General features: G+C 35.6%; 3 protein-coding genes across 4 annotated transcripts in view; 2 read left to right on the top strand and 1 right to left on the bottom strand.

The window, feature by feature from the left end:
- The window catches only part of LOC137491295 (uncharacterized), a 331835-nt gene that overhangs the window by 192070 nt on the left and 113742 nt on the right, over positions 1 to 26023 (top strand). The gene's annotated exons all lie outside the window — the stretch shown is intronic.
- LOC103910825 (uncharacterized) lies at positions 1474 to 10706 on the bottom strand. 2 transcript variants are annotated; one of them, XM_073948576.1, is made up of 3 exons: positions 10653 to 10706; positions 9938 to 10119; positions 1474 to 5561 (listed from the first exon to the last, which is right to left on the bottom strand). In XM_073948576.1, the coding sequence occupies exons 2-3, from the start codon at positions 10020 to 10022 to the stop codon at positions 4345 to 4347; spliced, it is 1302 nt and encodes a 433-aa protein (XP_073804677.1). In that variant the 5' UTR covers positions 10023 to 10119; positions 10653 to 10706; the 3' UTR covers positions 1474 to 4344. The 2 variants fall into 2 exon arrangements, with proteins under 2 accessions (XP_073804677.1, XP_017211180.1); XM_017355691.4 differs by having other exon boundaries at positions 9938 to 10087.
- On the top strand, positions 12008 to 24933 carry LOC108183902 (uncharacterized). Its single transcript, XM_068220392.2, has 3 exons — positions 12008 to 12047; positions 12347 to 12507; positions 21487 to 24933. The coding sequence occupies exons 2-3, from the start codon at positions 12423 to 12425 to the stop codon at positions 22374 to 22376; spliced, it is 975 nt and encodes a 324-aa protein (XP_068076493.1). The 5' UTR covers positions 12008 to 12047; positions 12347 to 12422; the 3' UTR covers positions 22377 to 24933.

Genomic DNA, 26023 nt, shown 5'->3' with positions numbered 1-26023 from the left:
AACACTTTACAATAAGGTTCATTAGTTAATGCCTTTACTAACATGAACTAATCATGAACAACACTTGAACAGCATTTATTAATCATATTTGAACATTTACTAACGCATTATTAACATTCAAGTCCATGCTTGTTAACATTAGTTAATGCACCATGAGTTAACATGAACTAACAATGAACTACTGTATTTTCATTAACTAACGTTTATTAACATGAATAAATACTGTAGTAAATGTATTGTTCAGTGTTTGTTCATGTTAGTAAATGCATTACTTAACATTAACTAATGAACCTTATTGTATAGTGTGACCAATTCAGTTTGTTTTTTACACACAATGAAAGTTTAAATAAGCATTCTTTATAAGTGATATGCAATCATGTAATGCATATTTATTTATCCTTCTTTTATTTATATAGGATGTGAAAGTTTCTGCCTCATCCTCTGGTACCAATTCTGCTCCTCTTGCACCTGCGATTTCTGCATTAGCTAGTACCACCTCTTTTTTAGTCCCTTCTACTGCTCCATCTGTGGCTGGTCCCACGGCTTACTGTACTGCTGACATGGAGAGTGCTCCTGGCTCAGATCCTTGCTTGCTGCCTTTAAAGCTGATAGGGACCATACCACCTCAGAATCAGAAGTGGATTTCATCAGCTCTGTGGACAAACTAGCGGCTGCGCACTGATCTGAAGCTGTGGTATAATCCACCAGAGCCAGCACTCAATTAATAATAATAATAATAATAATTCCTTACATTTATATAGCGCTTTTCTGGGCACTCAAAGCGCTTTACACAGTGGGGCTGCCGGCCCAATTATCATCAGGCTCCCACTTCAGAGCATTTTTCACACACAAACTCCTATTGTAGATGCCTTATCATCTTTGGAAGGTCAGACTGTCCTGCGGTGTGTGTGGAAAACAGCTCGATAGGTTGATAGGTACTACTCAATGATTACTGAGACTCTCTAGTGCAATTAAGCTGGTAGTAAAAGAGCTCACATTTCCATTATCAAGACCATCAGCTGGACTTGTCCTTGACACAGAATGGAGTTCCGACTGATCCTGACAAGAAGGTAAATATACACAGATAATTTAGCCTTTGTCGCAATTGTTTGTCATTCAGGCATACCATAAATTAGTTTGTTTAAATGTCTGCCATTATTTTATCTGTTTTTCACTTCGTTTCTTAATACAGATATGCCTGTGACATGCGAGTGATCCGTTTTCTGAGGGAGAGGACCTTATATACCTTATATATATATAGTGGATTAGCTTAACGGGAAGAAGATTCATTTGAACGGGGCTTTAAACAAATTGACTCTTTAGATCCGAACAAACAAATCTTCCAGCAATCGTTCGAGTGGACAGTCGAGTTTATTATGGCTGTTGCTATCAAAAATAAAAACCCATTTATGTTTGAGCAGGGTAACAAGATCGAAGTTTAAGACATTAGATTCATAAATATACACAGGCACCTTTCTTTATACAAAATGAAACTTTATTGACCAATTTAACAGAAACAAACACCTAACACAAACACACATTCATACAAGTGTAGAGAAGGGTAAAGAAAGTAAAGTAAGAGGTTGAGAGAATGTAATGATAGGAAAACCTCAGATTTTGTAAGAGCAAACCAAAGGCAAAGGGGCCAGTCATGAGGTCTACTGGTTTGCGACGCACTAAACTGAACTAGACTCTCAATGGAAAATAAAGAAAGGAAGGTATCTCAGATGTTAAAGTCCGAGCTGTACGATTAACCCTTTCCGTCTGGGTCTCCGCCTGCTTTCTTGGAGGTTTCTCTTCGTAGGTCTCGTTCTTAGGTCGTTGCTATGACTTGGGTTGAAGAGAGAGTCACTTTTTAGAAGAAGAGTTGAAGAGGAGCTCTTTCTAAAGAAGAGCAAGTTGAAGAGGTTGCAGAGTTTGAAGAGGTTGCGGTTTTGAGAGCATGGTTCCAGAGAGTTGCAGAGCAGGTTTAGGAGAGCTGCTGGTTAAGAGAGCATGGTTCAAGAGAGCGAGGGTGTTGCTTTGAACAAGCTTTATAGGGCGGGTTCGGATCCACCCTCCATGGAAAGTTGACCAATTAGATACTAACTTCCTTGAATCCTGGTTTTATGGTTCTTTGTTCAAAGAAGAGGAATTTGCATAGGCAAAATTGATGCAAACTGAGGCAGATATGTTTAAGCCTTTTAAAATGTGAATATGTTGCACTCGCATTAACATGAAATGTCAACGATCAAATAGTACAGCAAGTTAGCTTCAAAACAACTCTAAACATGACGGTTTATGAGCTTGTTTAGCTGCAGTAGAGTTAAACACTGTATGCAGAAGTATTAAAGAGTCAATGAAATGGCAGGTCTTGATATGAGGACTCCCGAGTAGCCACAGCGTCCTGGGTTAGCTAGCACAACAACTTTTATATACCCATTGATGAGTAATGCAGGCATCCAATCAGGATTTACCACATCTGGAGTCTTGGAATCACAGTGTAGTAATATTGTAAAACTTTATACATGTCGCTCTGCCTAAATCATAAAATATTGAAAGTTTGTTTTCTACTAAAAAAAAATACATGTAGTAAACTAGAAAGAATCTTGAACCTAAAACTAAAGAAACTTTACAAACAAAAGCTGTAACACAGGACAATTGAATAAGCTTTCTAAACTTGAGGCCCTCGTATACTTTAAACTAACTGTCCTGGAGCTCTATCCTCTTTGATGTGTGGTGTCTTCCCAGTGATTTGTTTCATATTCAGGGAGTTAGACAGAGAACATCGTCCAAAACAACACTAGCTACATGAATAAACTGGAGAGTGGAGTACAGATGTATCCACACCTGTACAATCACTTGCAAAGAGATTTTAAGCCACAGAGGTGCTGTTTGCCAGATGTTTATGAAGCCGCCATCATTGTCTTTACGGTAAATGCGAGGAGCGCAACACATTTACAACCTCGCCTGGAAAACAGTATACCCCCACTCAGCCTTTCCAAACATTATTCAGACATGAAACATCCTTTGCACATGAGAAAATGTTTTGCTGCATTCATGTCATGTTGTCCATGTGCAGAATGAGCGAAACTCTGTAGACACTGATCAAATCTGTACGGTTTTTCTCAAGTGTGAATCATCTGGTGTTTTCAGATGTGTTAACTGATTAAACCTCTTGTCACAGTCTGAACACTTGTACGGTCTCTCCGGTGTGAATCGTCTGGTGCGGTTACAATTTTGGAGCTGTAATAAAAGTCTTCTCAATGCCTATACACACCGGGACGCTTTTCATTTGCGTTTATCGTCAGCGTTTTACGAGTAATTTTTCAGCATTTAAACCCAAGCGATTTTCACTGGCTTCAAGCAGAAGAGTATGCAAAACACTCTTTGATGTTAGATGGTGCAACACAACTTTAAGCTTCCGACATCCGCTTGTAACACAGAAGAAGATAGAAAGTTCACACACTTGTTGTTAGAGTTATTGGTGACTCGAACAAGATGGTTCAAGCAGCAGCGCCAGCTCTAGCGAAGAAGAAATTATTATTGTTCACCAGTGCAATAAGCAGCTCCAAGTTCATATCACATTGACAATTTTGCACTTGAGTGCCTCCAAGTGCTGTTTACTGTAACTTCAGCAGCTCCTTGCACATGAACAAAAGTGTCAACCTAACTGGTAGAGAAGGTTTTGACACGGCACGTCAAATAAAAAAATAAAAAAACGAGCATAAGGCGTTTTTTTTAATTGACGCTTTTACACCTGGCGTTTTGCACGTTGCTGTGCACGATCACACTGACGCCCTTTATATAGTTACAAGACGTTAAACGTTGATGGTAAACATAAGCAAAAAACATCTCAGTGTGCACGGGCATTCACACTCAAGACCATATAATCTTGCACACCAGTGTGGATCTTCATGTGTTCATTAAGGTTTGCTAATCGGTTGAAACTCTTCCCACACTGAGTGCAATAGTTTCTCTCCAGTGTTGGTCTTCATGTTTAAGGTCTGAGGAGTTGCTGAAACTCATTCCACACCAGAGCTGCGGTCACACTAGAGTTTGAGCATGCGAAATTCTTTTGTATGGCGCTGCAAAAAGGGGCGGGATTAAACAAAATGATTAGTCATTAAAAAAGGGAGCGATTGGTCCATATTTTAAATTTCTTTCAAAAGAGGTCATGTTTTGATCTTTAATTGGTCTCACACAGTCAAGTGATACGATATTGCAGGTCAGAGTTCACCAAGCTTGAACTTTGCAACGTAGTGAACTGTGAAACTTGATGCATGAACTTGCGTTTCCGGTCTGATGCATTCAAGTGTGTATGAATGGTAGTCTATGGGGAGAAAAGTCCAGTGTGACCGCGGCTCAAGTGCAAGTGAATGGTTTCTCTCCAGTGTGGCTCAACATGTGTAGATGAAGGGATGATGATCGGCTATAACTCTTCCCACACTGAGTGCATGTAAAGGGTTTCTCCCCAGTGTGGATCCTCATGTGTTTATTAAGGTTTGATGAGCGGTTAAAACTCTTCCCACACTGAGTGCATGTGAATGGTTTTTCTCCAGTGTGGATCTTCATGTGATCATTAAGGGATGATGATTGGCTGAAACTCTTCCTACACTGAGTGCATGTGAATGGTTTCTCTCCAGTGTGGATCTTCATGTGTTGATTAAGGTTTGATGATTGGCTGAAACTCTTCCCACACTGAGTGCATGTGAATGATTTTTCACCAGTGTGGATTCTCATGTGTTGATTAAGGTGTGATGAGCAGTTAAAACTCTTCCCGCACTGAGTGCATGTGAATGGTTTCTCTCCTGTGTGGATTCTCATGTGTTGATTAAGGTGTGATGAGCGGATAAAACTGTTTCCACACTGGGTGCATGTGAATGGTTTCTCTCCAGTGTGGCTCATCATGTGTTTATTAAGGTCTGATGATTGACTGAAACTCTTCCCACACTGAGTGCATGTGAATGGTTTCTGTCCAGTATGGATCCTCATGTGTAGATTGAAGTTTGATGATTGACTGAAACTCTTCCCACACTGAGTGCATGTGAATGGCTTCTCTCCAGTGTGGATCCTCATGTGTTGCTTAAAGTGGGATGAGCAGTTAAAACACTTCCCACACTGACTGCATGAGAATGGTTTCTCTCCACTGTGGATCCTCATGTGTTGATTAAGGTGTGATGAGCAGGTAAAACTCTTCCCACACTGAGTGCATGTGAATGGTTTCTCTCCAGTGTGGATCCTCATGTGTAGATTAAAGTTTGATGATTGGCTAAAACTCTTCCCACACTGAGTGCATGTGTATGGTTTTTCTCCAGTGTGGATTTTTTTGTGTTTACTAAGGGCTGATATTTGGTTGAAACTCTTCCCACACTGAAGGCATGTGAAGGATTTCTTACCAGTGTGGATACTCATGTGAATCTTAAGACTGCTTTTGCTTGCCAAACTCTTTCCACACTGAGTGCAGGTGAAACGATTCTTGTCTCTCCTTTTTAAAATACCATCAGTCTGTAAATGAGTTTTTTCCTCAATTTTGACATGATGTTCCTCCTCTTTACTCCCCTCTTTCTCTTCAATTAGGTCTGAAATAAATAAATAAAACATTAGTTTTCATTAAGTCTTAAAAACTCCCATTAAAAGCTGAAAAGTGAAAAGACACTGGAAACATTGGCTACACACACTGTAATTTTGATGCACATTAAATGTAAAATAAATCAGATCATATTGTGTTTGGTCCACTAACGTGTAAATATTTAAGCAGATTCAATTCAATTCATCTTTATTTATCTAGTGCTTTTACAATGTAAATAGTGTCATTGGCTATATTCATGGCAAAAACATATACTAATACATAATACAATATATAATCATAAAATCAAATCAGTTTCTTAACAAACATGCATTATAAAAAAAAAAGTAACAGCAGCACTAAAAACAGTCATAAACAATCTTTTAGTTTGATTATAGATAAATATTCTAAAAGTGCTCCAGAAGGCACCTTTTCAAACATTTCTTAAAAACATTTAAAATACTTTCCGAATGAAAACGTGAAAAACAGTGCACAAGCTTCAGCTGTGAATATCGAGCTTTGTCCAGGAATACTCTTTCTGAAACACTCTGAACCAATCTCTGCTGCAGCAGATACTCATCCATCTCATTTTGAACCATCTGTATACACTGGTACATAAGTTGGTAGATTGCATCGGATATTTATAAATTCTTCCTGATCAACATTTGGGTGGATTTCCCTTTTTTTAAACTGAGACAATTGCATTATAATAGATGGCTTTTTAATTTGGCTTTTAGGTGATATATGACATACATGTATCGTTGTTATTATATCCAACTAATATTAGATGATATTATTAATATATAGATTAATATCCAACTTCTCCAAGTGAGTTTTTATTTGAATTCCAAAGGGTCTGATGTTTCTGGGTCTGGCTTCATAGAGATGCTGATATTGAGGGTGGAAAACTGTAGAATATGCTGGATTGTCTTTATTAGCTTTCAGCTTGACTGCATATTTGAGAGCCAGTTTTAATCTTCTGTTGTAAAGTGACATTTCTTCTGCTGCCGTAAATACACTTTGAATTGGAGAAGTCCTGTATGCTCCAAGAGCAAGTCTCAGTCCTGTATAATGTTCTGTATTAAGCATCTTTATGTATGATACCCTTGCAAATCCGTAAACTACACTCCCATAGTCCATTTTTGATCTAATAAGTGTCCTACTAAGTCTTAAGAGTATCGCCCAATCTGCTCCCCATTTGATCTTTGCTAAAATTTTTATGACATTTATTGCATTAAAACATCTATTTCATAATACTTTAATATGATAAATAAAAGACAACTTATTGTCAAAACTTATTCCTAGGAGCTTTATCTCGTTCACAACTTGTATAGTATAATTTATATACTATATATAATTTGTCTTTCGACTGTATACATATTTTCCTTTATAACTAATACATATATCATCTACATAAAAACTACAAAATATAGTATTCCCAACAGCATTTACAATGTTATTAATTTTAATACTAAATGGTGTTACTAATAGTATACTTCCTTGGGGCACTCCAGATTCTTGTATATGCAATTCAGATAATATAGTTTTAATACGCACACGAAAAACTCTTTTGGATAAAAAAATTGCAATAAAATTAGGCAAATTTCCAGCTCCAGGTAGTATCATAGATCTTGTCCAGATCAAAAAGCAAAAAAAAAAAAAAAAAACACTACTGTGTTCTTTTTTTTATAAATCAGTCTCGTACAAAAGATTCTAATCGTATAAGATGGACAAGAGTACTTTTCCCTCTTCTAAACCCACACTGATATTTATTAATCTTCTGTTCTTTTTCTAAAATCCACAATAAACAATTATTAATCATTCGTTCTACTGTTTTGCAAAGGCAACTGGTAAGTGCTGTTGGACAATAATTATTTGAATGATCTTTTCCTGGTTTAGGTATTGGTATAATAATAGCTACTTTCTAAAATGCTGGTATTTCTCCTGATTTGCAGATACTGTTAACCCGACAAGATGCGGAAATGCCATCTAAAAAGGTGACCTGCTGTTTATCCAAATCAGGGACATTGACAACATAAACATACAAATAACAATGTTAACCCGGGATTTGCGATTGTGAAATGTCTGTTCATGAACACCAGGTATAACATGAGCAGTGTGAAAGGAGATTACAGATAACACAGGATTCTGGTGATCCAGTGTTAGAATGACCCAGGGTTAACAATTAATACTAAGAATACTCAGCATCAGCTCTCAGAATAAACAGAGCACTTATCATAAACATTGTGCTCCCCATACTTTATTTAGTAATAGGAAATTAATCCTTAACAAAGTATGAAAGTATAATTATTAAGCACATTATAAATGTGGTTGTAAGTCAGGAATACAGCATGTGTATTTATAAATGTGCAGTTATAAACAGTTTACTAACGCTTATTAATTTAGAGTTAATGCTAAACAGATAATGAATTCACTATGCATAATAAATGGTTCATAGTGTGTTATTGTAAAGTGTTACCAAACTATCTTTTGTCTTAGACCGACTCATGGGCGAGAATTAATGCTATGAAGTCTTACCTCCCTGACTCTTTATCCCTCCTTCCTGCTTTATAGCCATGCTTATTGAAAGTAACACCATCGTCATGTTACATAAACTTTGCAAAACTCGCTGCGCCGACACCTCTGCACAAAAGGCTGTTAATTTGGTTTCATGGCGCATGAGCGGCGCTTATTTTATCGGCGTGCATGCAAACAACCGGGATTCACACAAGAACATATGCAAGGTGCTATGAAAGAATGTTTTTCTGTATGCATGCATCAGTTCGCTTTCACAAGCTTTGTTTCGGTTGCACATTGAGAATAACAAACTTGCACGTGTAAAAGATGCTAAATGTAAATGGCCCCTAATGTCTTTAATCTGGTATTGCCAATAATCGTATCTCAATGCTTTTACTAGTGGACATTTTTTTTGCCGCCCGCAGGAAAATCTCACCCTGGGCGATCGCCCACATTGCCCATGCCTAAATCCACCACTGGCAATGCTAAACGTTATTGTTCCACTATTATTTGTCTGTTTTGTCTCACGTCATACCACAACATAAATATAGTTTAGAATAATGTACAATGCTTTATAATTATCAAGTATTTTAGTGTCAATTTCATTCAGCATGTTTAAAATTGGGGCATCCACGTTTTCTGACATACTTTAAACCAGGGTTCCTGCAGGTTTCACCAAGTTAAATTTAAGACTTTTAATGACCATTCTGAACGAACTTTTAGACTCATAAAGGGCTAAGAACTTTTCAAATGGCCCAGATTTTGTATTTGTCCTATGAAAAAAAAATTATAATAAAAAAATTATTATATTATTTTGGATATTTCTTAGCAAAAGATTTTAAATGTTGTGTAAAAAAGCAAGCTTTACTAGTATCCACACTTTTTATCCAAAATAAACTTTCTTTAAAATAAAAAAATGACCAAACGTTTTAAAAACTATATTAAACTAAATGTATGCACAATAATCTGTCCAGGTCAGTCCTCTGCAGTCCTCAGCAGTGAATACATGGAGCACGTTTAAACAAATGTTACTGTAAGGAAAATAATTAAACCATTATGATAAATAGAGTTAAAATTACCTTTTTCAATAAAAAAAAGTTTAAAGTTTTATTGAGATGGATTGTTGGTGATTGTAATGGGTTTTGGCCAGATTGGGTAGCAAAATATGAAAAAGGAAAATAAAGACTTGTTTAAAAAAAGATTTAAGACCTACAACACAATATTTCAGTAAATTTAGGACTTTTTAAGGCCTAAAATTTTGATTTAGGAATGTACGACATTTTAGGACCCCACGGATACCCTGTTTAAACACAATAGCCCTGGTAATTAGTTATAATAATAATGATTTAATTCTAACTCAGATACTATCTGTGAAAACTAGTAACAGCTACTAGGAACAAGTTTAAACCCATAAATAAGTTGATTTAAAAAGGGAAACTGTGATCAATGTGACATATGCAAATGGAAAGTACTAAGCCAACACTATCACTGTAATAGCAGATATCTACTATGAGAATACTGTAGGTCAAAAATCATCAGGTCAGTTAAACTTTTTTTTAATTTACTGTTTTTATTTATTTATATATAGTGCCAGTGCGCAGGTATGCTTTTCAAACAGTAGGAGAACAAGAAAAGAAGGTTAAAAAGGTAGAGAAAATGGGAGACTAATAATACATGAAATGAATGACAAAAGACACAAGAACAAGTGATGAAAGAAACTCATTCCTCTTTCAATGAGTGCTTGTGTGCGTTTAGGAGAACTAGGCAGCACACTCAGGGCTGCAAGATGGATTTAATTTAGTATTCTTATTATTAAAATATATCTGAATGAGGAACAAATGACTGAGTTGGTCTTTGAGAATGAAAATCAACCTGTTTGTTCCTGCAGATCTTCCTGTTTGACTGTGAATGTTTCTTCAATCTTCACATCTTCACTCTCCTCTTTAATAAACGCCATCTTTATAACAGTGTGGAGGTCAGTCAATTCAGCAGCAGTTTTTCTCTGTGTTTGGACACTTTATCCTGTTTAAAATGAATAAAACAATAAAAATGTCCTGTTTAAAATTAAGAAAACACTGAACTAAAACAAGATCATTTCTCTTCAACACTTCAACAGTTTCTTTATATGAGAGTCATTAACAAAAAGTAATCAGGTAAGTCTGAGCAAGAAACAATAGCCACAAATCAGCTGATTAAAACTAGTACTCCATTTTTCAAATTTTATTGATGTATACTTGGAATAGAATGACAATATGCTATTTAATAAATTTAACCTTCACTAAAACACTTATTACACACTTTACTGATGCTTTTTTCAAACTTTATTCAGGTATGTTTTTAATTGTTTAGTTTGTTTGATTTATTTTATTGTCTGCTTACAGCAACGTTGTAGCACTTATATGCACAAAACAAGAATTTCCTCTCAGGGACAAATAAAGTTTATCCTATCTTATTCAAACAATAGACCTTACAGTGAGTAAAATAGTACTTTGTTGTACTAAAGGGTTAAAATAACATTAAATAGCATTAAATGAACCTGAAATTTTAATCAGTCGGTTTACATCTGTGTAAAAGCTTTAAAACAAACCTTTCTCCAGTTGAATCACAGTGTGAGAGTGACGCAGCCTTATGACGTCACACCACCATTCCACAATAAAAGTCTTTTTTTTTTTTTAGCTTTTTCCCCCTACTCACTCTTATATGAGTCATGACTTATCGATACATTTCTCCCTCATTTTCCACTTTATAATTTATCTGCTTTCTGTCTTGTATTTGTAATGAATGGGGAAACATCAAATTCTCCAAATTTTTTATATAATTTTATATACGTAATAGGTTGAAACTTATTTGGGCTACAGTCCATTTGTCAGAATAAAAACAATATTTATAACCAAATAAGCAAACAAACAAATAACTAAATAGTTGTAAAGAAGCTTTTAAAATGACTGAAAAACTTAATACACTATTGAACAATACATGCACATGTTTAGATTTTACATTTTATAATGTCAGCAATCAGATATTATTTGAGTGTAAATTCAGAATGTGCAACTCACCTTATTTTATCAGCGTGCATGCTAACAACCGGGATTCACACAAGAGCATGTGCAAGGTGCGCGGGAATGTTTTTCTGTATGCATGCATCAGTTCGCTTTCACAAGCTTTGTTTCAGTTGCACATTGAGAATAACAAACTCGCACGTGTAAAAGATGCTAAATGTAAATGGCCCCTAATGTCTTTAATCTGGGATTGCCAATAATCGTATCTCAATGCTTTTACTAGAGGACATTTTTTTTTGCCACCCGCAGAAAAATCCCACCCTGGGCGATCGCCCACATTGCCCATGCCTAAATCCACCACTGGCAATGCTAAACGTTATTGTTCCACTATTATTTGTTTGTTTTGTCTCACCTCATCCATGTCCAAACTGTTGAACCATACAGTGGCTGTTTTTTGCCCCTGTATTCTCTTTATTTGCATTCCGCAGAAGAAACTCAAACAGATTTGGAAAAAGTAGAGGATGAGTAAATTACAGAATTGTGATTTTTATGTAACTTACCCCTTTAATGCTTTTGTAAGTAGAGGTAAAGTTAAATATTACTGAAGATTGCTAAAGAATGGCAGGAAACATGGAACACAGATAATAAGAGACAACAATTCATGTTCTACATAGGCCTATGAAGTTGTAGAAATAGAAAAGAAGAGGTCATAATTATGAGGATGAGATTTGGACTCAGATATTAATAGGAAGTAATGTGTTGTAGACATACAAATCATTATAAAGTGGATTAAAAAGTTTTAAGGTTTTTGTGAGAGAGAGCAGATATAGTGTAATGTGAAAATCATGGGAGAAATGTATCAGTAGGTCATGACTGCAACAGATCGTGGCAAAAAAGTTAAACAAAAAAAGACTTTTATTTTGCCGTGGCACGTGACGTCATCAGGCAGCGCCGCTTCGTCGCTGTGATTCAACTGGAGAAAGGTTTGTTTGAAAACGTTTACAGATATAAACTGATACAAAGTTAAAATTCTAAAGTTTTAAGTTTTTTATACGATGCTATATTATGTTAATGCTGTTGGAAATATTATTTTAACCCTTTATACAACGTAGTACTATTTTATTCTCAGTAACTAATGGCTATTGTTTGAATAAAGTAACAGGAAAGTGTGTAATAAGTTAAGTGTTGTAAAGAAACGTTTTGTTAATGACTCTCATATAAAGAAACCATTGAAGCAAGTGTTAAAGAGAAGTTATTTTGTTTCTGTTTATTGTTTTATTAGTTTTAAACAGGATAAAGTGTCCAAACACAGAAAAAAAATTCATGCTGAAGCGACTGATCTCCACACTGTTATAAAGATGGCGTTTATTAAAGAGGAGAGTGAAGATGTGAAGATTGAAGAAACATTCACAGTCAAACAGGAAGATCTGCAGGAACAAACAGGTTAGTTTTCATTCTTAAAGACCAACTCAGTCATTTGTTCCTCATTCAGATATATTTTAATAATAAGAATACTAAATTAAATCCATCTTGCAGCCCTGAGTGTGCTGCCTAGTTCTCCTAAATACACATAAGCACTCATTGAAAGACAGGAATGAGTTTCTTTCTTACTTGTTCTCATGTCTTTTGTCATTATTTTATGTATAATTAGTCTCCTATTTTCTCTACCTTTTTAACCTTCTTTTCTTGTTCTCCTACTGTTTGAAAAGCATCCCTGCGCACTGGCACTATATATAAATAAATAAAAACAATAAATTAAAAAAAGTTTAACTGAGCTGACAATATTTGACCTACATTATTCTCATAGAAGATATCTGCTATTACAGTGATAGTGTTGGCTTAGTACTTTCCATTTGCATATGTCACGTTGGTCACAATTACCCTTTTTTAATCAACTTCTTTATGGGTTTAAACTTGTTCCTAGTAGTTGTTACTAGTTCTCACAGATAGTATCTGAATTAGAATTACATCAATATTATTATAACTAATTACCAGGGCTATTGTGTTTAAACAGGGTATCCGTGGGGTCCTAAAATGTCGTACATTCCTAAATCAAACTTTTAGGTCTTCAAAAGTCCTAAATTTACTGAAATATTGTGTTGTAGGTCTTAAATCTTTTTTAAGCAAGTCTTTATTTTCGTTTGTTCATATTTTGTTACCCAATCTGGCCAAAACCCATACAATCACCAACAATCCATCTCAATAAAACATTAAACTTTTTTATTGAAAAGGGTCATTTTAACTCTATTTATCATAATGTTTTAATTATTTTCTTTACAATAACACTGGTTTAGACGTGCTCCATGTATTTACTGCTGAGGACATCGACCTGGACAGATTATTGTGCATAAATTTAGTTTATTATAGTTTTTTAAAGGTTTGGTCATTTTTTTTATTTTAGAGAAAGTTTATTTTGGATAAAAAGTGTGTGGATACTAGTAAAGCTTGCTTTTTTAAACAACATTTAAAATCTTTTGCTAAGAAATATCCAAAATAATATAGTAATTTTTTTGAATTTTTACATTTACATTTAGCATCTTTTACACGTGCGAGTTTGTTATTCTCAATGTGCAACTGAAACAAAGTTTGTGATAGCAATCTGATGCATGCATACAGAAAAACATTCCCGCGCACCTTGCTCATGCTCTTGTGTGAATCCCGGTTGTTAGCATGCACGCTGATAAAATAAGCGCTGCTCATGTGCCATGAAACTGAATTAACAGCCTTTTGTGCAGAGGTGTCGGCACACAGCGAGTTTTGCGAATGTAGCGGAGTGCGGGAAAGAAGCTTAGGGTTGGGGTGCTGAGACCCAAGCGATGGTTAAGCTTGCTAAAGGGTTAGCTCCCTTAGAACCACACTGTTAAAAATTGTCCCGTTAAAACTGGGAGCTGCAGTTGCCAGCAATGTACTGTTATTTTACAGTATGTTGCTGTAAAAATACATGGACTACATTGATTTACACAATACTCAAGTGAACTCATTTTGTTCACTGAAAGCAACTGCCTCAACTTGGTCAACTGATGAATGAGTTTATGAAGTAATGTGCTATATATGCTTAGAAGCATACTTATAATGATAACTTATTTTAGTTAATTAGAAAAGTTCGGTTTAACTCTAATGTCTTATTTTTCACAACAGCACACATACATGTAAATCTGGAATCACCAGAGAGATTCTGACTGCATCAGCAACTAAACAGCCGCTATCTTTAAATAGAGAAACATGCAGAATAACATCAGCAGTTCATTGTTCATCTTTAACTCATACACTGGCTCTACTCTCCTCCACAACGGTGACAGACAGAAGAAATTAGCTTCAGGTTTTACAGTAAAATACTGTTTTTTTCTTGATTTAACAGTAATCTACTGGCAGCTGTGGTTGCCAGCAATCTACTGTTTTTTTACAGTCTATTTCCGTAGTGTAAATTAACAGTATATTACTGTTAAAATACATTTTACACTGTGTTTTTACCTCTCACACCTTTAACCCTTTAAACCCCAGAGCCTATACTTCAGTTTTAATTGAAGTGTCCACACTACTGAGTGTTCAAGAAACATGGAGCAAAGCTGAAGTAAATTCATTAATTAACTGACTAATTAAATGATAATTGAGGATTAACAATGAACAAATGAAGAAATACTGAAGGGAAAAAACAAGAACAGAACATACAAAACTTTAGTCACAGCTTTATAATGAAATAACCTGAAGAACAACAAATGATTAAATCATTTAAATGATCAGCGGATGATTAAACAACTCTACAAACAACATCACCAGCTACACTTATTACTTAATACATGTACTTTTGTATAACATCTACTAAAGTTCTTCTTGAGAAAAAGTGAAAGTTTTACGTCACCATCATGGAGAACAGAGTTTGCTTTAGTTGGGCTCTTAGCCTTGTCATTTTTAACATTTATATATCTTGGCTGCTACAATTGTTAAGAACTTTGTTTAAAAAGCTCCTTTGTTGTGGCAAGCCAGCCAAAAACCTAAATAAGATCTGGAGATGTTCATGTTGCTGTTAAATGGCAGAGTCTGTTCTCATTTAGTATAATAAAATTTACTGCTCCTATTCAATGTTAAATCTATTGTTTCACATTATATGTATGTGTGTATATATATATATATATGTATATATACGGCAATGATTTCTGGAAGTTTTTAAGAATACCTTGGTCAATAACACTGCTCTATGGTGTAAATCGCACTCAAAGAGACATCAATAATCAGCATATGAACCTCAATAATGGTGACAACTAACAAAATTAATAGTTTAACTCACAAACAGGCAACTGAAAGTCTAAACATAAACAACAGCAGAATCAAACACAAATGAAGAAAACCGTTAGACCATTATACAACATTTATTTATACCGCAATGCATGCTGGGATATTTGTAAAGTGACACTCCCAGCATGCATTGCAGCATGAAACATTTGAGATGTTACCATTGTTGAGATACAAGGTCAGATTCATGAGGTCTGAGTGTGTATTTGTCATAACTGAACTGTTTTTGTATGTTATTTCTTAACTGTTAAGTAATTTCGGAGGTAACTTTTCTGTTTCCACTTCTCATTAATTAAATTAATACCTGCAACTAAGCATAAAATCTATTGCATGAGGCCCTTCATCCAGATTTATACCAAAACATTTATCATAACTAATTTCAGATAATTAGATTTCTCTATTTATTGACTTCCCAACTTTATTGCTATAGTAAAAACATTTTGTAAACTCTGTATTACAGCAGTTGGAAAATCTTCTTAAATTAGTTCAAGGGTGAACAGCCCAACTAAATCAGCCCCTCACTCCATTACGGTGACACAAAAAACACCTTAATTTCTGTTGGATCTCAATGAGAATAGTATGGAAGTCAAATCAGTCAGTAATAAGTGTGTCTGCTGTTGTTTGTGGAGTTGTTTAATGATCCTCTGCTGAGACTGAAGCTGTTTTATTTTATTTTATTTTATTTAATGTTGTAACTCAAGTCACTGTTTGTGTTTCTTGTTTATTTTCTTCAGTAATTGTAATTATTAACAGCAGGTGTTCATCAGTGTCTGAATTCACTCATTAGTGTTCATTAACTCTGTCAGGTGAACTATATTAGTTAACTAGTGTATGAAATAGTGAACAAGGACACAAAGTGTGATTTCAAACACAGACTTCAAAACATCGAATCTGAACTCTGTTGGCTCACAGTTTTCTGCAGTTGGTTACTTTCTCGAAAACAAAAAAGTTACCCAGAAAGCACTGTTTTTAACAGAAAATTACTGTTTTAGTGAAAAAACATTATTTTACCGTAGAATCTGACCGTTTTTTAACAGCAATTTTTTACAGTGCACCCAAACCCAACGCCTTATCTCAGTTTAAATTTTTATACCGACTACGCCACCTGGGATTCAAACCCAGGACAAATATTTAAAGGTCACACAGATTCGTCTCTTTTTAGTTTAAGGAGCAGACAGGAGACAAAAATAATGAGTAAATACAAAAATACAAAAACTTTATTCACAATTCTTTAAAAATGCTAACACTAAAATAGGTCCTAAACCAATCAGCTCTGGAGGGCTTACTCACAAAAGGCACTAAAAGTGGTTATCATTCAACCCACACACAGAAAATACTCCATATCATACTCTCCAAATCAATGTTCCCAAATAGAGCCATTCACTCACAGGACTGGGGCTACCCGCAGGAGTGATCACCAGTGAAATACACCATACACTTTTACACCACAGCACACTCCAGCCACACACCCTGGTGCATCAGAAGTGTCCCACAGCACACACTGGCACAGCAGCACAACCACTAAAAAGGTTCCTTAACCCGTGGGCCCCCAGCTCCTGCAAAAAAACAGAAAGAAAATACCAAGAGCTACTAATGGGAAAAGGGCTCCTCTCACACAGGTTAATTTTACACAAAGCACAGACACAAATCAGTCACTCAGAACTCAATACAGAGTAATAATGAGGGCTCTTGAAATGGATTAATGAACTATACAGTCACAGGAAAGGAGGATTCACAGAATACACTTTGGTGCAATCAAACATGGACGCAATTTCATCACATTGATGACAGTTTGTTCAATTTTGACGGCCCAAGGTCTGCCAACGCAACTGAACCTTCTATTTTCTTTAAATACAATAAAAGAGGTCTTGACAGAGCTCGGTCAGTACTCAGACAGTAGCATCACCCAGACGATAGCATTAAATGCTTCTGGATTGTAGCATGAATGTTCTTTAACAGCAGCGACAAATGTGGGCACATTTACGATCCGAACGAGAAGGAGAATCCATGAATGAGGTGCTCTTATACCAAATTCGCCGATTGATATAAAAAGTCTTCAACCACACAAACTGACAGTGGGCCAGTCAGTCGTCCAATCAGTCCAAACACTGATGGAAACACACATACACCAGGCCGGCTGGAAGCCATTGCCAGCACACACGCACACCCACACAGGAAGTGGAGTTCAGAACATGCCTCATGACAGGCTACAGCCCTTAGCAATAAATAGGCGCGTACTCTGCACTGATTGGTCATTGAAGGCATCAATCACCATCACTTACCTTCTGCACCCTGTCACACAAAGTTTATGTAAAGTTTATGTAATATGCCAATGGTGTTACTTTCACTAAGCATGGCTATAAAGCAGAAAGGAGGGATAAAGAGTCAGGGAGGTAAAACTTCATAGCATTAATTCTCGCCCATGAGTCGGGTCTAAGACAACAGATAATTCGGTAACACTTTATAATAACAACACACTATAAACCATTTATTATGCATTAGCTAATAGTGAATTCATTATCTGTTTAGCATTAACTCTAAATGAATAAGCGTTATTAAACAGTTCATAACTGCAGCTACATATGCTGTATTCCTGACTTACAACCACATTTATAATATGCTTAATAATTGTACTTTCATACTTTGTTAAGGATTAATTTCCTATTACTAAATTAAGTATGGGGAGTTAAGCGCAATGTTTATGATAAGTGGGGGCAGAGCGGGCCAGAATCACGGTGGCAGCAGGTCAGATGACTGTCAGACCAAGGGGAAATGTCCCTATGTCTCCCTATGGCCAGTTCGCCCTTGAGTTATACTGTTTTCTATTGTGTATTATTCCTGGTCATTTCTCCAGTAATTGTAAGTTCTAAAACAATAGCATATAAGATCAGGTCACTGCTATGATATGATTGACAATTTATGTATGTCACTGTTTGTCATTGTGCTCTGTTTATTCTGAGAGCTGAGGCTGAGTATTTGTAGAGCTTTTAACTCTTGAAATTATTAACTCCGCGTCATTCTAACACTGGATAAACAGAATCCTGTATTATCTGTAATCTCGTTCCACACTGCTCATGCTATACCTGGTGTTCATTAATAGACATTTCACATTCGCAAACCCCGGGTTAACATTTTTATTTGTATATTTATGTTGTCAATGTCCCTGACTGGACAAACAGCAGGTCATCTTTTTAGATGGCATTTCTGCATCTTGTCGGATTAACAATATCTGCAAATTAGGAGAAATACCAGCATTTTAGAAAGAAGCTATTATTATACCAATACCTAAACCAGGAAAAGATCATTTAAATAATTATTATCCAATAGCACTTACCAGTTGCCTTTGCAAAACAATGGAACAAATGATTAATGATCGATTGGTGTGGATTTAAAAAAAAACAGAAGATTAATAAATATCAGTGTGCGTTTAGAAGAGGGAAAAGTACTCTTTGCCATCTTATACGATTAGAATCTTTTGTACGAGATGGTTTTATTAAAAAAGAACACATACAAGCAGTTTTTTTTTTATCCGGAAAAGGCCTTTGACACTACCAGGAGGTATGGTATTTTAAAAGATTTACACAAGATGGGTGTTTGAGGAAATTTGCCTAATTTTATTGCAAATTTTTTTTATTCAATAGAGTTTTTCGTGTGCGTATGAAAACTATATTATCTGAATATATGAGCATATATAGCATATATGAGAATCAGGAGTGCCCCAAGAAAGTATACTATCAGTAACACTATTTAGTATTAAAATTAATAATATTGTAAATGTTAATGGGAATAATATATTTCGTAGTTTATATTTAGATGATTTATGTATTTGTTATAAAGGAAAAATATGTATACAATCAAGAGACAAATTTAAATATGTATAAATAAAATATATGACTGGTCAGTTTTAAATGGTTTTAATTTTTCTAAGTCAAAAACTGTATGCATGCATTTTTGTTTTTTAAGATCTATGCATTTAGATCAGGAGCTTTTTTAGATAGGTAAGATAAGGTAAAGTTCCTAGGAATGAGTTTTGACAATAAGCAGTGTTTTATTCCTCATATTAAAGTATTATGAAATAGATGTTTTAAAACAATCAATGTATGAACTTAATCTTAGAAAGGTAAAATAAATAAATAAATTAAGACCTCTGTAATGAAATCCAAGACTTTGTATAAATGTGTACACGTTAATGGACCAAACACAATATGATCTGATTTATTTTACATTTAAACAATTTATTTTTACATTTTATCAATTTGCATCAAAATGTGTAGCCAATAGCCGCGTTTCCACTATCGCGCCTAAAGCGAGCGAGCCAGGGCGAGCCAAGGCCAGTGGGGTTTCCACTGTCACTTCCGGGGCCTAATCGGGCCAAAGCGGGGCTTTCTTGGGGCCAGCGGCCGGCCTTTTTCGGCCCGCCGAATACCTTGGGCCAAGGAGGGCCAGCTGGGGCTTCGGGGCGGAGTGAAAGGAGAGGCGGGCAGTTTTCTGATCGCACATGAGTACATGCGCCAAACAAATAAAGAAATAAGGGAAAGAAAACATCTAGCCTTATAGTTTGGGTTCTTTTTGAGTATGATCGCCCTTATGTTTCCCTTTTAAATGTAACGCTGCTGCATAAAATAATAAAGTAGTTTTAATTTATAGTGACGTTTTTTGCTTCGTCCTCCTTTATGTTTCAATAACGCATAATAATCTTTACACCATATTAAAGACACAGCAGACAGTAAAGGTTTTCGAGAGTTTTTGTCAAGTTTAAAATGTTTGTTTGTGCGCGTTGAGATGCTGTATGTGTGTGTGAGACCGGGCTAAAGCGCTCCTTCACAGCTCTGTTATGCCGCGAGCGGCTTTTTTCTTTATTTATTTTGGAGATAATACACATATAAATACAACAGAAAGACATAAACTTAACAAATTACGAACCCACTTTCGTAGACTTTAAACAATATATTGTCATATCTTGATAAAATAGCCTAAGCTTTAATGAAATATAATTTAAAGAATCACAAATATTGGATATTTATAAAATCACATTAAATAAATTAACCAATATAAAATAAACAAAGCTAGCTATATGTAGGTAGCCTATATACAATACATAAATCAAACCGTTTTAAAGCCACATATATAGCCTATAACTTTCATTTTACAAAGACCTGTCTGAAAAAAAAAGATTTTCGATATTTTATGAAAACAATTAACACCGGAGAAGGTTTGAAATATTATTTATAAAGTATTTGGATACGATGATATTAATCAAATCGCGCAAACAGAGCATTATTTGGGGGAGTGAAAGCAGAATCTAGCCTATACCTTTTTTTTCTGTCACCCAGTCGTGCGCAGCGCTCGCTGCTTTAAACGCATATGGGGGAAAGTCCAAACACAAAATGTGTTCTATATGCTCAAACAACTGCTTATGTTTTTATATGACGTGGTTAAATTTATAAATGAAACTTTAAATGAAGAGCTTTAGTGAATAGCTGCCGAGCGCAACAAATATGGCTATATTATATAAGGCTACTCGCTCTTATGCTAAAACACTTAACACGACTTCTATCAAAACGAGGATGTTATAAAATACATGCAATATCGAGTTATAAAGGAGAATTTCTGTGGCTTTATATTATGGATGTGTGCGCTCTCTGTGATGGGTCCCTGCGTTCGGCGAGAGCAGTCGATGCACAATGCCAGTTGGTCGGCGAGTAAACAAATGTAATGCATGGAAATACACAGGTCTGTGCGTAAAGACATTTCATGTACTGCTGTACAGTAACGTGTCATTTGTTTGTTTCGGTTGTCTTCATTTTAATGGTTTCGTTTCGTGATGATTCTATGGTGTGCTTTATCTGAAGTGAGCGGGTTGTGTGACGTTTGATTCGGGGATGTTCTGTGGGCGGTGTTTGCGTGACGCGCTGTGAGCTATTAGCCCGTCAGTGGAAACGCGACATGATTTCGGCCTCATTTCTCAACCTCCCGGGCTATTGGCCCGGCCCGGCCCGGCCCGATTAAAGCCCTGGCTCGCACTGGCCCGATAGTGGAAATGCGGCTAATGTTTCCTGTGTCTTCTCACTTTTCAGCTTTTGATGAGAGTTTTTAAGACTTAATGAAAACTGTTTTATTTATTTATTTTAGACTTAATTGAAGTGAATGAGGGGAGTAAAGAGGAGGAACATCATGTCAAAATTGAGGAAAAAACCTATTTACAGACTGATGGTATTTTGAAAAGGAGAGACAAGAACCGTTTCATCTGCACTCAGTGTGGAAAGAGTTTTGGAAGAAAAGACAATCTTAAGATTCACATGAAAATACACACTGGAGAGAAACCATTCACATGCACTCAGTGTGGGAAGAGTTTCAGCCAATCATCAAACCTTAATGACCACATGATGATCCACACTGGAGAGAAACCATTCACATGCACTCAGTGTGGGAAGAGTTTCAGGAAGTCATCATCCCTTACTCTACACATGATGATCCACACTGGAGAAAAACCATTCACATGCACTCAGTGTGGGAAGAGTTACAGCCAATCATCACACCTTAATCAACACATGATGATCCACACTGGAGAGAAACCATTCACATGCACTCAGTGTGGGAAAAGTTTTAACCGCTCATCAGGCCTTTATCAACATATGAGGATTCACACTGGAGAGAAACCATTCACTTGCACTCAGTGTGGAAAAAGTTTTAACCGCTCGTCAAACCTTTATAAACACATGAGGAATCACACTGGAGAGAAACCATTCTCATGTGTTCAGTGTGGGAAGAGTTTTAACTTCTCATCAACCCTTTATCAACACATGACAATCCACACTGGAGAGAAACCATTCACATGCACTCAGTGTGGGAAGTGTTTTAACTTTTCATCAAACCTTAATCGACACATTAGGATCCACAGTGGAGAGAAACCATTCACATGCACTCAGTGTGGGAAGAGTTTCAGCCAATCATCACACCTTAATCAACACATCATGAGCCACACTGGAGAGAAACCATTCATGTCTAATCATCTTGTTTAATCCCGCCCCTTTTCGCAGTGGCGTACAACAGAATTTCGCATACTCAATAGTGATGGGAAGTTCGGATCATTTTATTTACTGATCGAGATGAACAAATCTTTTTTCGAGTCATTTCGTTAATTTGGTTCAATTTGCCAAAATATTATTAAAATGTTACGAATTGCTTCCAAACACATCTACAACTAGCCCAGAAGGTTGATTACACGACAAATGAGTCATAAATAAATTATAAGAAGAAGAAAATAACAATTCAATGTTTACCTGCTTATTTGTCTATAGGCATTGTTGTCTGTTTGCTCAGCTCAACTCTTCATGTCTTCAAATGTCAGTGGTGTGTTCACGTTACAATGACAGTCACATATAATCTTAACCAATGTACACAGTCTGAGCCGATAGGAGCCATGATAATTAGTTCACCTTTCGAGTCTTCTGGTTCTTGAGTCGTTCGTTCATCACGTGACAGAATAACTCAAACCCGAGGACTCGAGAGGTGAACAGATCAATTCTTTTTCTGGCTCTAAATGCATATGATTGGCATATAAATGCATATGTTTGGCTGTAGTTTTTCATGTGGTGAACAAACGACTCGATAGAGGACTCGAAAAATTAACTGATCTTGTCTCGCACTATTCAATTCAATTCAGCTTTATTTGTATAGCGCTTTTACAATGTAGATCATGTCAAAGCAGCTTCACATCGTGCACATGAGCGAATTAATGAATCTTTTAGTTAATCCGAGTCATTCATTCATTTTGTCACATAACATGAAAGAAAGCATAAGAGATGAGTTATTTAATAAATCAAATAGTCTTTGTGAATAGTTTTCTAACATATGATGCTGCCAGTATTACACACTTAAACACTGTTTAATTGTTGTTTATTGTTTTATTATTATTATTATTTTATTAGAAAAGCTTTCATAACAAATCAGATTACTTTATAAATCACGACAATAAAATAAGCAAAAGAAAAACAAAATAGTGCACATCAAGCTAGGCTTTTTAATAAATAAAAACAAACAAGCTTTAAATTAAATTACACGTTTGTGCCATAAAATCTTTATATCAAATATGGCAACTCTTCCCAGTAGATGTTTTTATGAAACAGCAATTTAAGTGAAAGATATTATAAATAAAAAACAAAAGCCACAGGGCCTAATGAGCTTAACAACTTGACTTGAGAAAAGAACGGTGCATTTAAAAAAATAAATAAAATTAAATAAGCTTTAAAACAACACTGTGTGGCTTTACTTGTTGGACTTGGCTTAAGGTTTGTTAGCATTTAATAGCACAAGCTCTGAACCTTTGGTAGGCTGAGTCTGTTTCTTCTTTTGTCATTAGTTGTTGTCGCAGGATAAAAGATGCTAAATGAGTAAATGCAAATGCAAACTATCTTTATACAAATATTAGACCAATACATAAAGTCTGCATAGAAAAACATTATTAAACAAAAAATGGAGTATAAATGAACAAACTACAAATCACTTGTAATTGTAGAATTTAATTAATCTATCGCCTAGCTGTTTGTTTTCAGATAGCAAGCCAGCAATATATATATATACTAGATTTAAACCACATATCCAGTAGAAAAAAGTAACAATAACTTAGTGACAATAGGACAGAACTTTTTTTATTTCTTAGAAAATGCTTTTTAGGTACACATTGTTTGATGATTTTATGAAAAGTTTAAAATATGATCATATGATGCAACAAAAATTCAGTTTTACATAAATATTATTGACTGAGGTTCTCGTTGCAGAGTACAGTGGAACTACAGTTTAAGATCAGATATGCACATAATATTGTAAGGATGGCTATATCTCTCCATAATATTAAAATCTGCAAACTGTTATGGAACTCCACATGAGACAAGACCATGAGAATGGTCAGGCACTAAAACAATAAACTTTCCAATGTGAGAAGAAGATCAGCTAGAAAACCAGTTGTTCAGGTTGTCTCGATCATGCATCCTGAGCCCCCCTCTTTGCCCTGGACTTTACCTTCTCCACCAGAGCAGCTCACTCACATTTCACACCGAATGTTTAAGTTTTTAATATGGTGTATCTTGTGGCTTTATATTCATGTTTGGTGTGATTTTAAATGTCTCTATGTGATTGGTAAAGTGGTCTTAATTTCACTGTAATATTTTACAATCTCCTTTATATCAGTTAATTTGGGTTTTGACTTTGAAAAGATCTTTGCCAGATGCTCCACTCCAGGCAAAATGGTCTTCGCATCAACTCATGACCAGGCAAGAGTCTTAGTGAAGCTTTTATTGTCTTGAATTTATGATGATTTGAGTATTTAGGCAAAGGGTGCAGAATTGTCCGTGGGATCCTGTAGACAGGATACCCCATTGCAGGTTGTGAATCTCTGAGCTCTGCATCAGGACTTGTATGCTGCAATGTATTTCTTCATGTTCAGGTATTCCTCTTTAACTCTTCAATGTATCTTTGAGTAATTGATGTTGTACAATCTTGATTGGCTTATTTTGTTTAATTATGTGAACTGGAATGGAAAATCTTTTCCTGACAAATAAATGTAAAATTCTAGTTTAACTCTAATATCTTCCGAAATCATTTAAATGTAGTAGATTGTTTAGGCTGACGTTTCCGCAGCCTACAACCAGGATTAGTCATCTATTTAGGCACAATGGATGGAGCATGGGCACAACATTGGAGACCTGTTGATTTCTGACAATCACTGATGATATAATCTAGGGGTATGATATAATCTAGGGGCTAAATCAAACTTTCTTTAAGTATGTGCAAGCATGGGGCGGCCTATTATTACTTAAAGGAAATTAGCATATCTGCTAAGAATCGGAACTGGCGATGATATGTCCGTGAGCAGATGAAACTGGCCAGCATACTGACTTTAAGCAACTTTGAGTAAACGATGAAACATTAATTGAATATAAGGATTTATTAGGTTAATAAATCTAAATTAGACCTAATCACAACCTATAAGGTAATCAGCTTGAATTAGATGAATCTAAATCTAAAACTATTATAAATTGGAGTCAGATTAAAATTCAGAGCTAGAAACAAATTAAAATAAATTATAACGAACAAAAATATTTCTTTTCACATGTGCTAAAAGGTTTACATGCATTTGACCTTCACCCATGCTGTTAGCTCCGTCATGGTACTAATAGATGGACCCTCACATGTGTGTGTATTTATATAGTTTATAACCATAATAGTTCTACAGTTTCTTCTATTTCACTTGTTGATTTCTATTTTATTTAAATAGTGTATTTATTTTGTTAAAGAGTCCATATTATGGGTTTTTGAAAATACCCTTCCATGTAGTGTGTAACAGCTCTAAGTGAAGTGAAATATCCAGCTAAGGCTTAAATCTGTAAGTGTACAGTGTTTAAAACTGTTGATTCATCTATAAAAGAGTCGACTCATAGTGCTTCAAATGAGTCGTCTTGATAACGAGTCATTAGATGTTTCATGATGTTGTATCTACGAAACACAAGTAGTTGTGTGCGCAAACCCGGGAGATTTGAAACCTGCGGCCTCGCCCACTAACACAGAAAAAAAGCCACACACACACACGCACGCGCCGGTCGAATGTGATGTCACACTGTGCAGATGGATATTATTGAGTCTCTACCCAAAGATGAAACCTCAGCATTAG

Source organism: Danio rerio, chromosome 4, assembly GCF_049306965.1.
Source record: "Danio rerio strain Tuebingen ecotype United States chromosome 4, GRCz12tu, whole genome shotgun sequence".
In the NCBI taxonomy this organism is placed as follows: domain Eukaryota; kingdom Metazoa; phylum Chordata; class Actinopteri; order Cypriniformes; family Danionidae; genus Danio; species Danio rerio.
Note: the sequence above shows the minus strand (reverse complement) of the source record. Positions and strands in the feature narration are given on the sequence as shown.

Coding starts and splice junctions, on each gene's coding strand:
- LOC103910825 (XM_073948576.1), bottom strand. CDS start 10,022: ATGGCGTTTATTAAAGAGGAGAGTGAAGATGTGAAGATTGAAGAAACA. Junction 5,562..9,937: donor AGATCTGCAGGAACAAACAG/GTTGATTTTCAT, acceptor TATTTATTTCAG/ACCTAATTGAAGAGAAAGAG.
- LOC108183902 (XM_068220392.2), top strand. CDS start 12,423: ATGGCGTTTATTAAAGAGGAGAGTGAAGATGTGAAGATTGAAGAAACA. Junction 12,508..21,486: donor AGATCTGCAGGAACAAACAG/GTTAGTTTTCAT, acceptor TATTTATTTTAG/ACTTAATTGAAGTGAATGAG.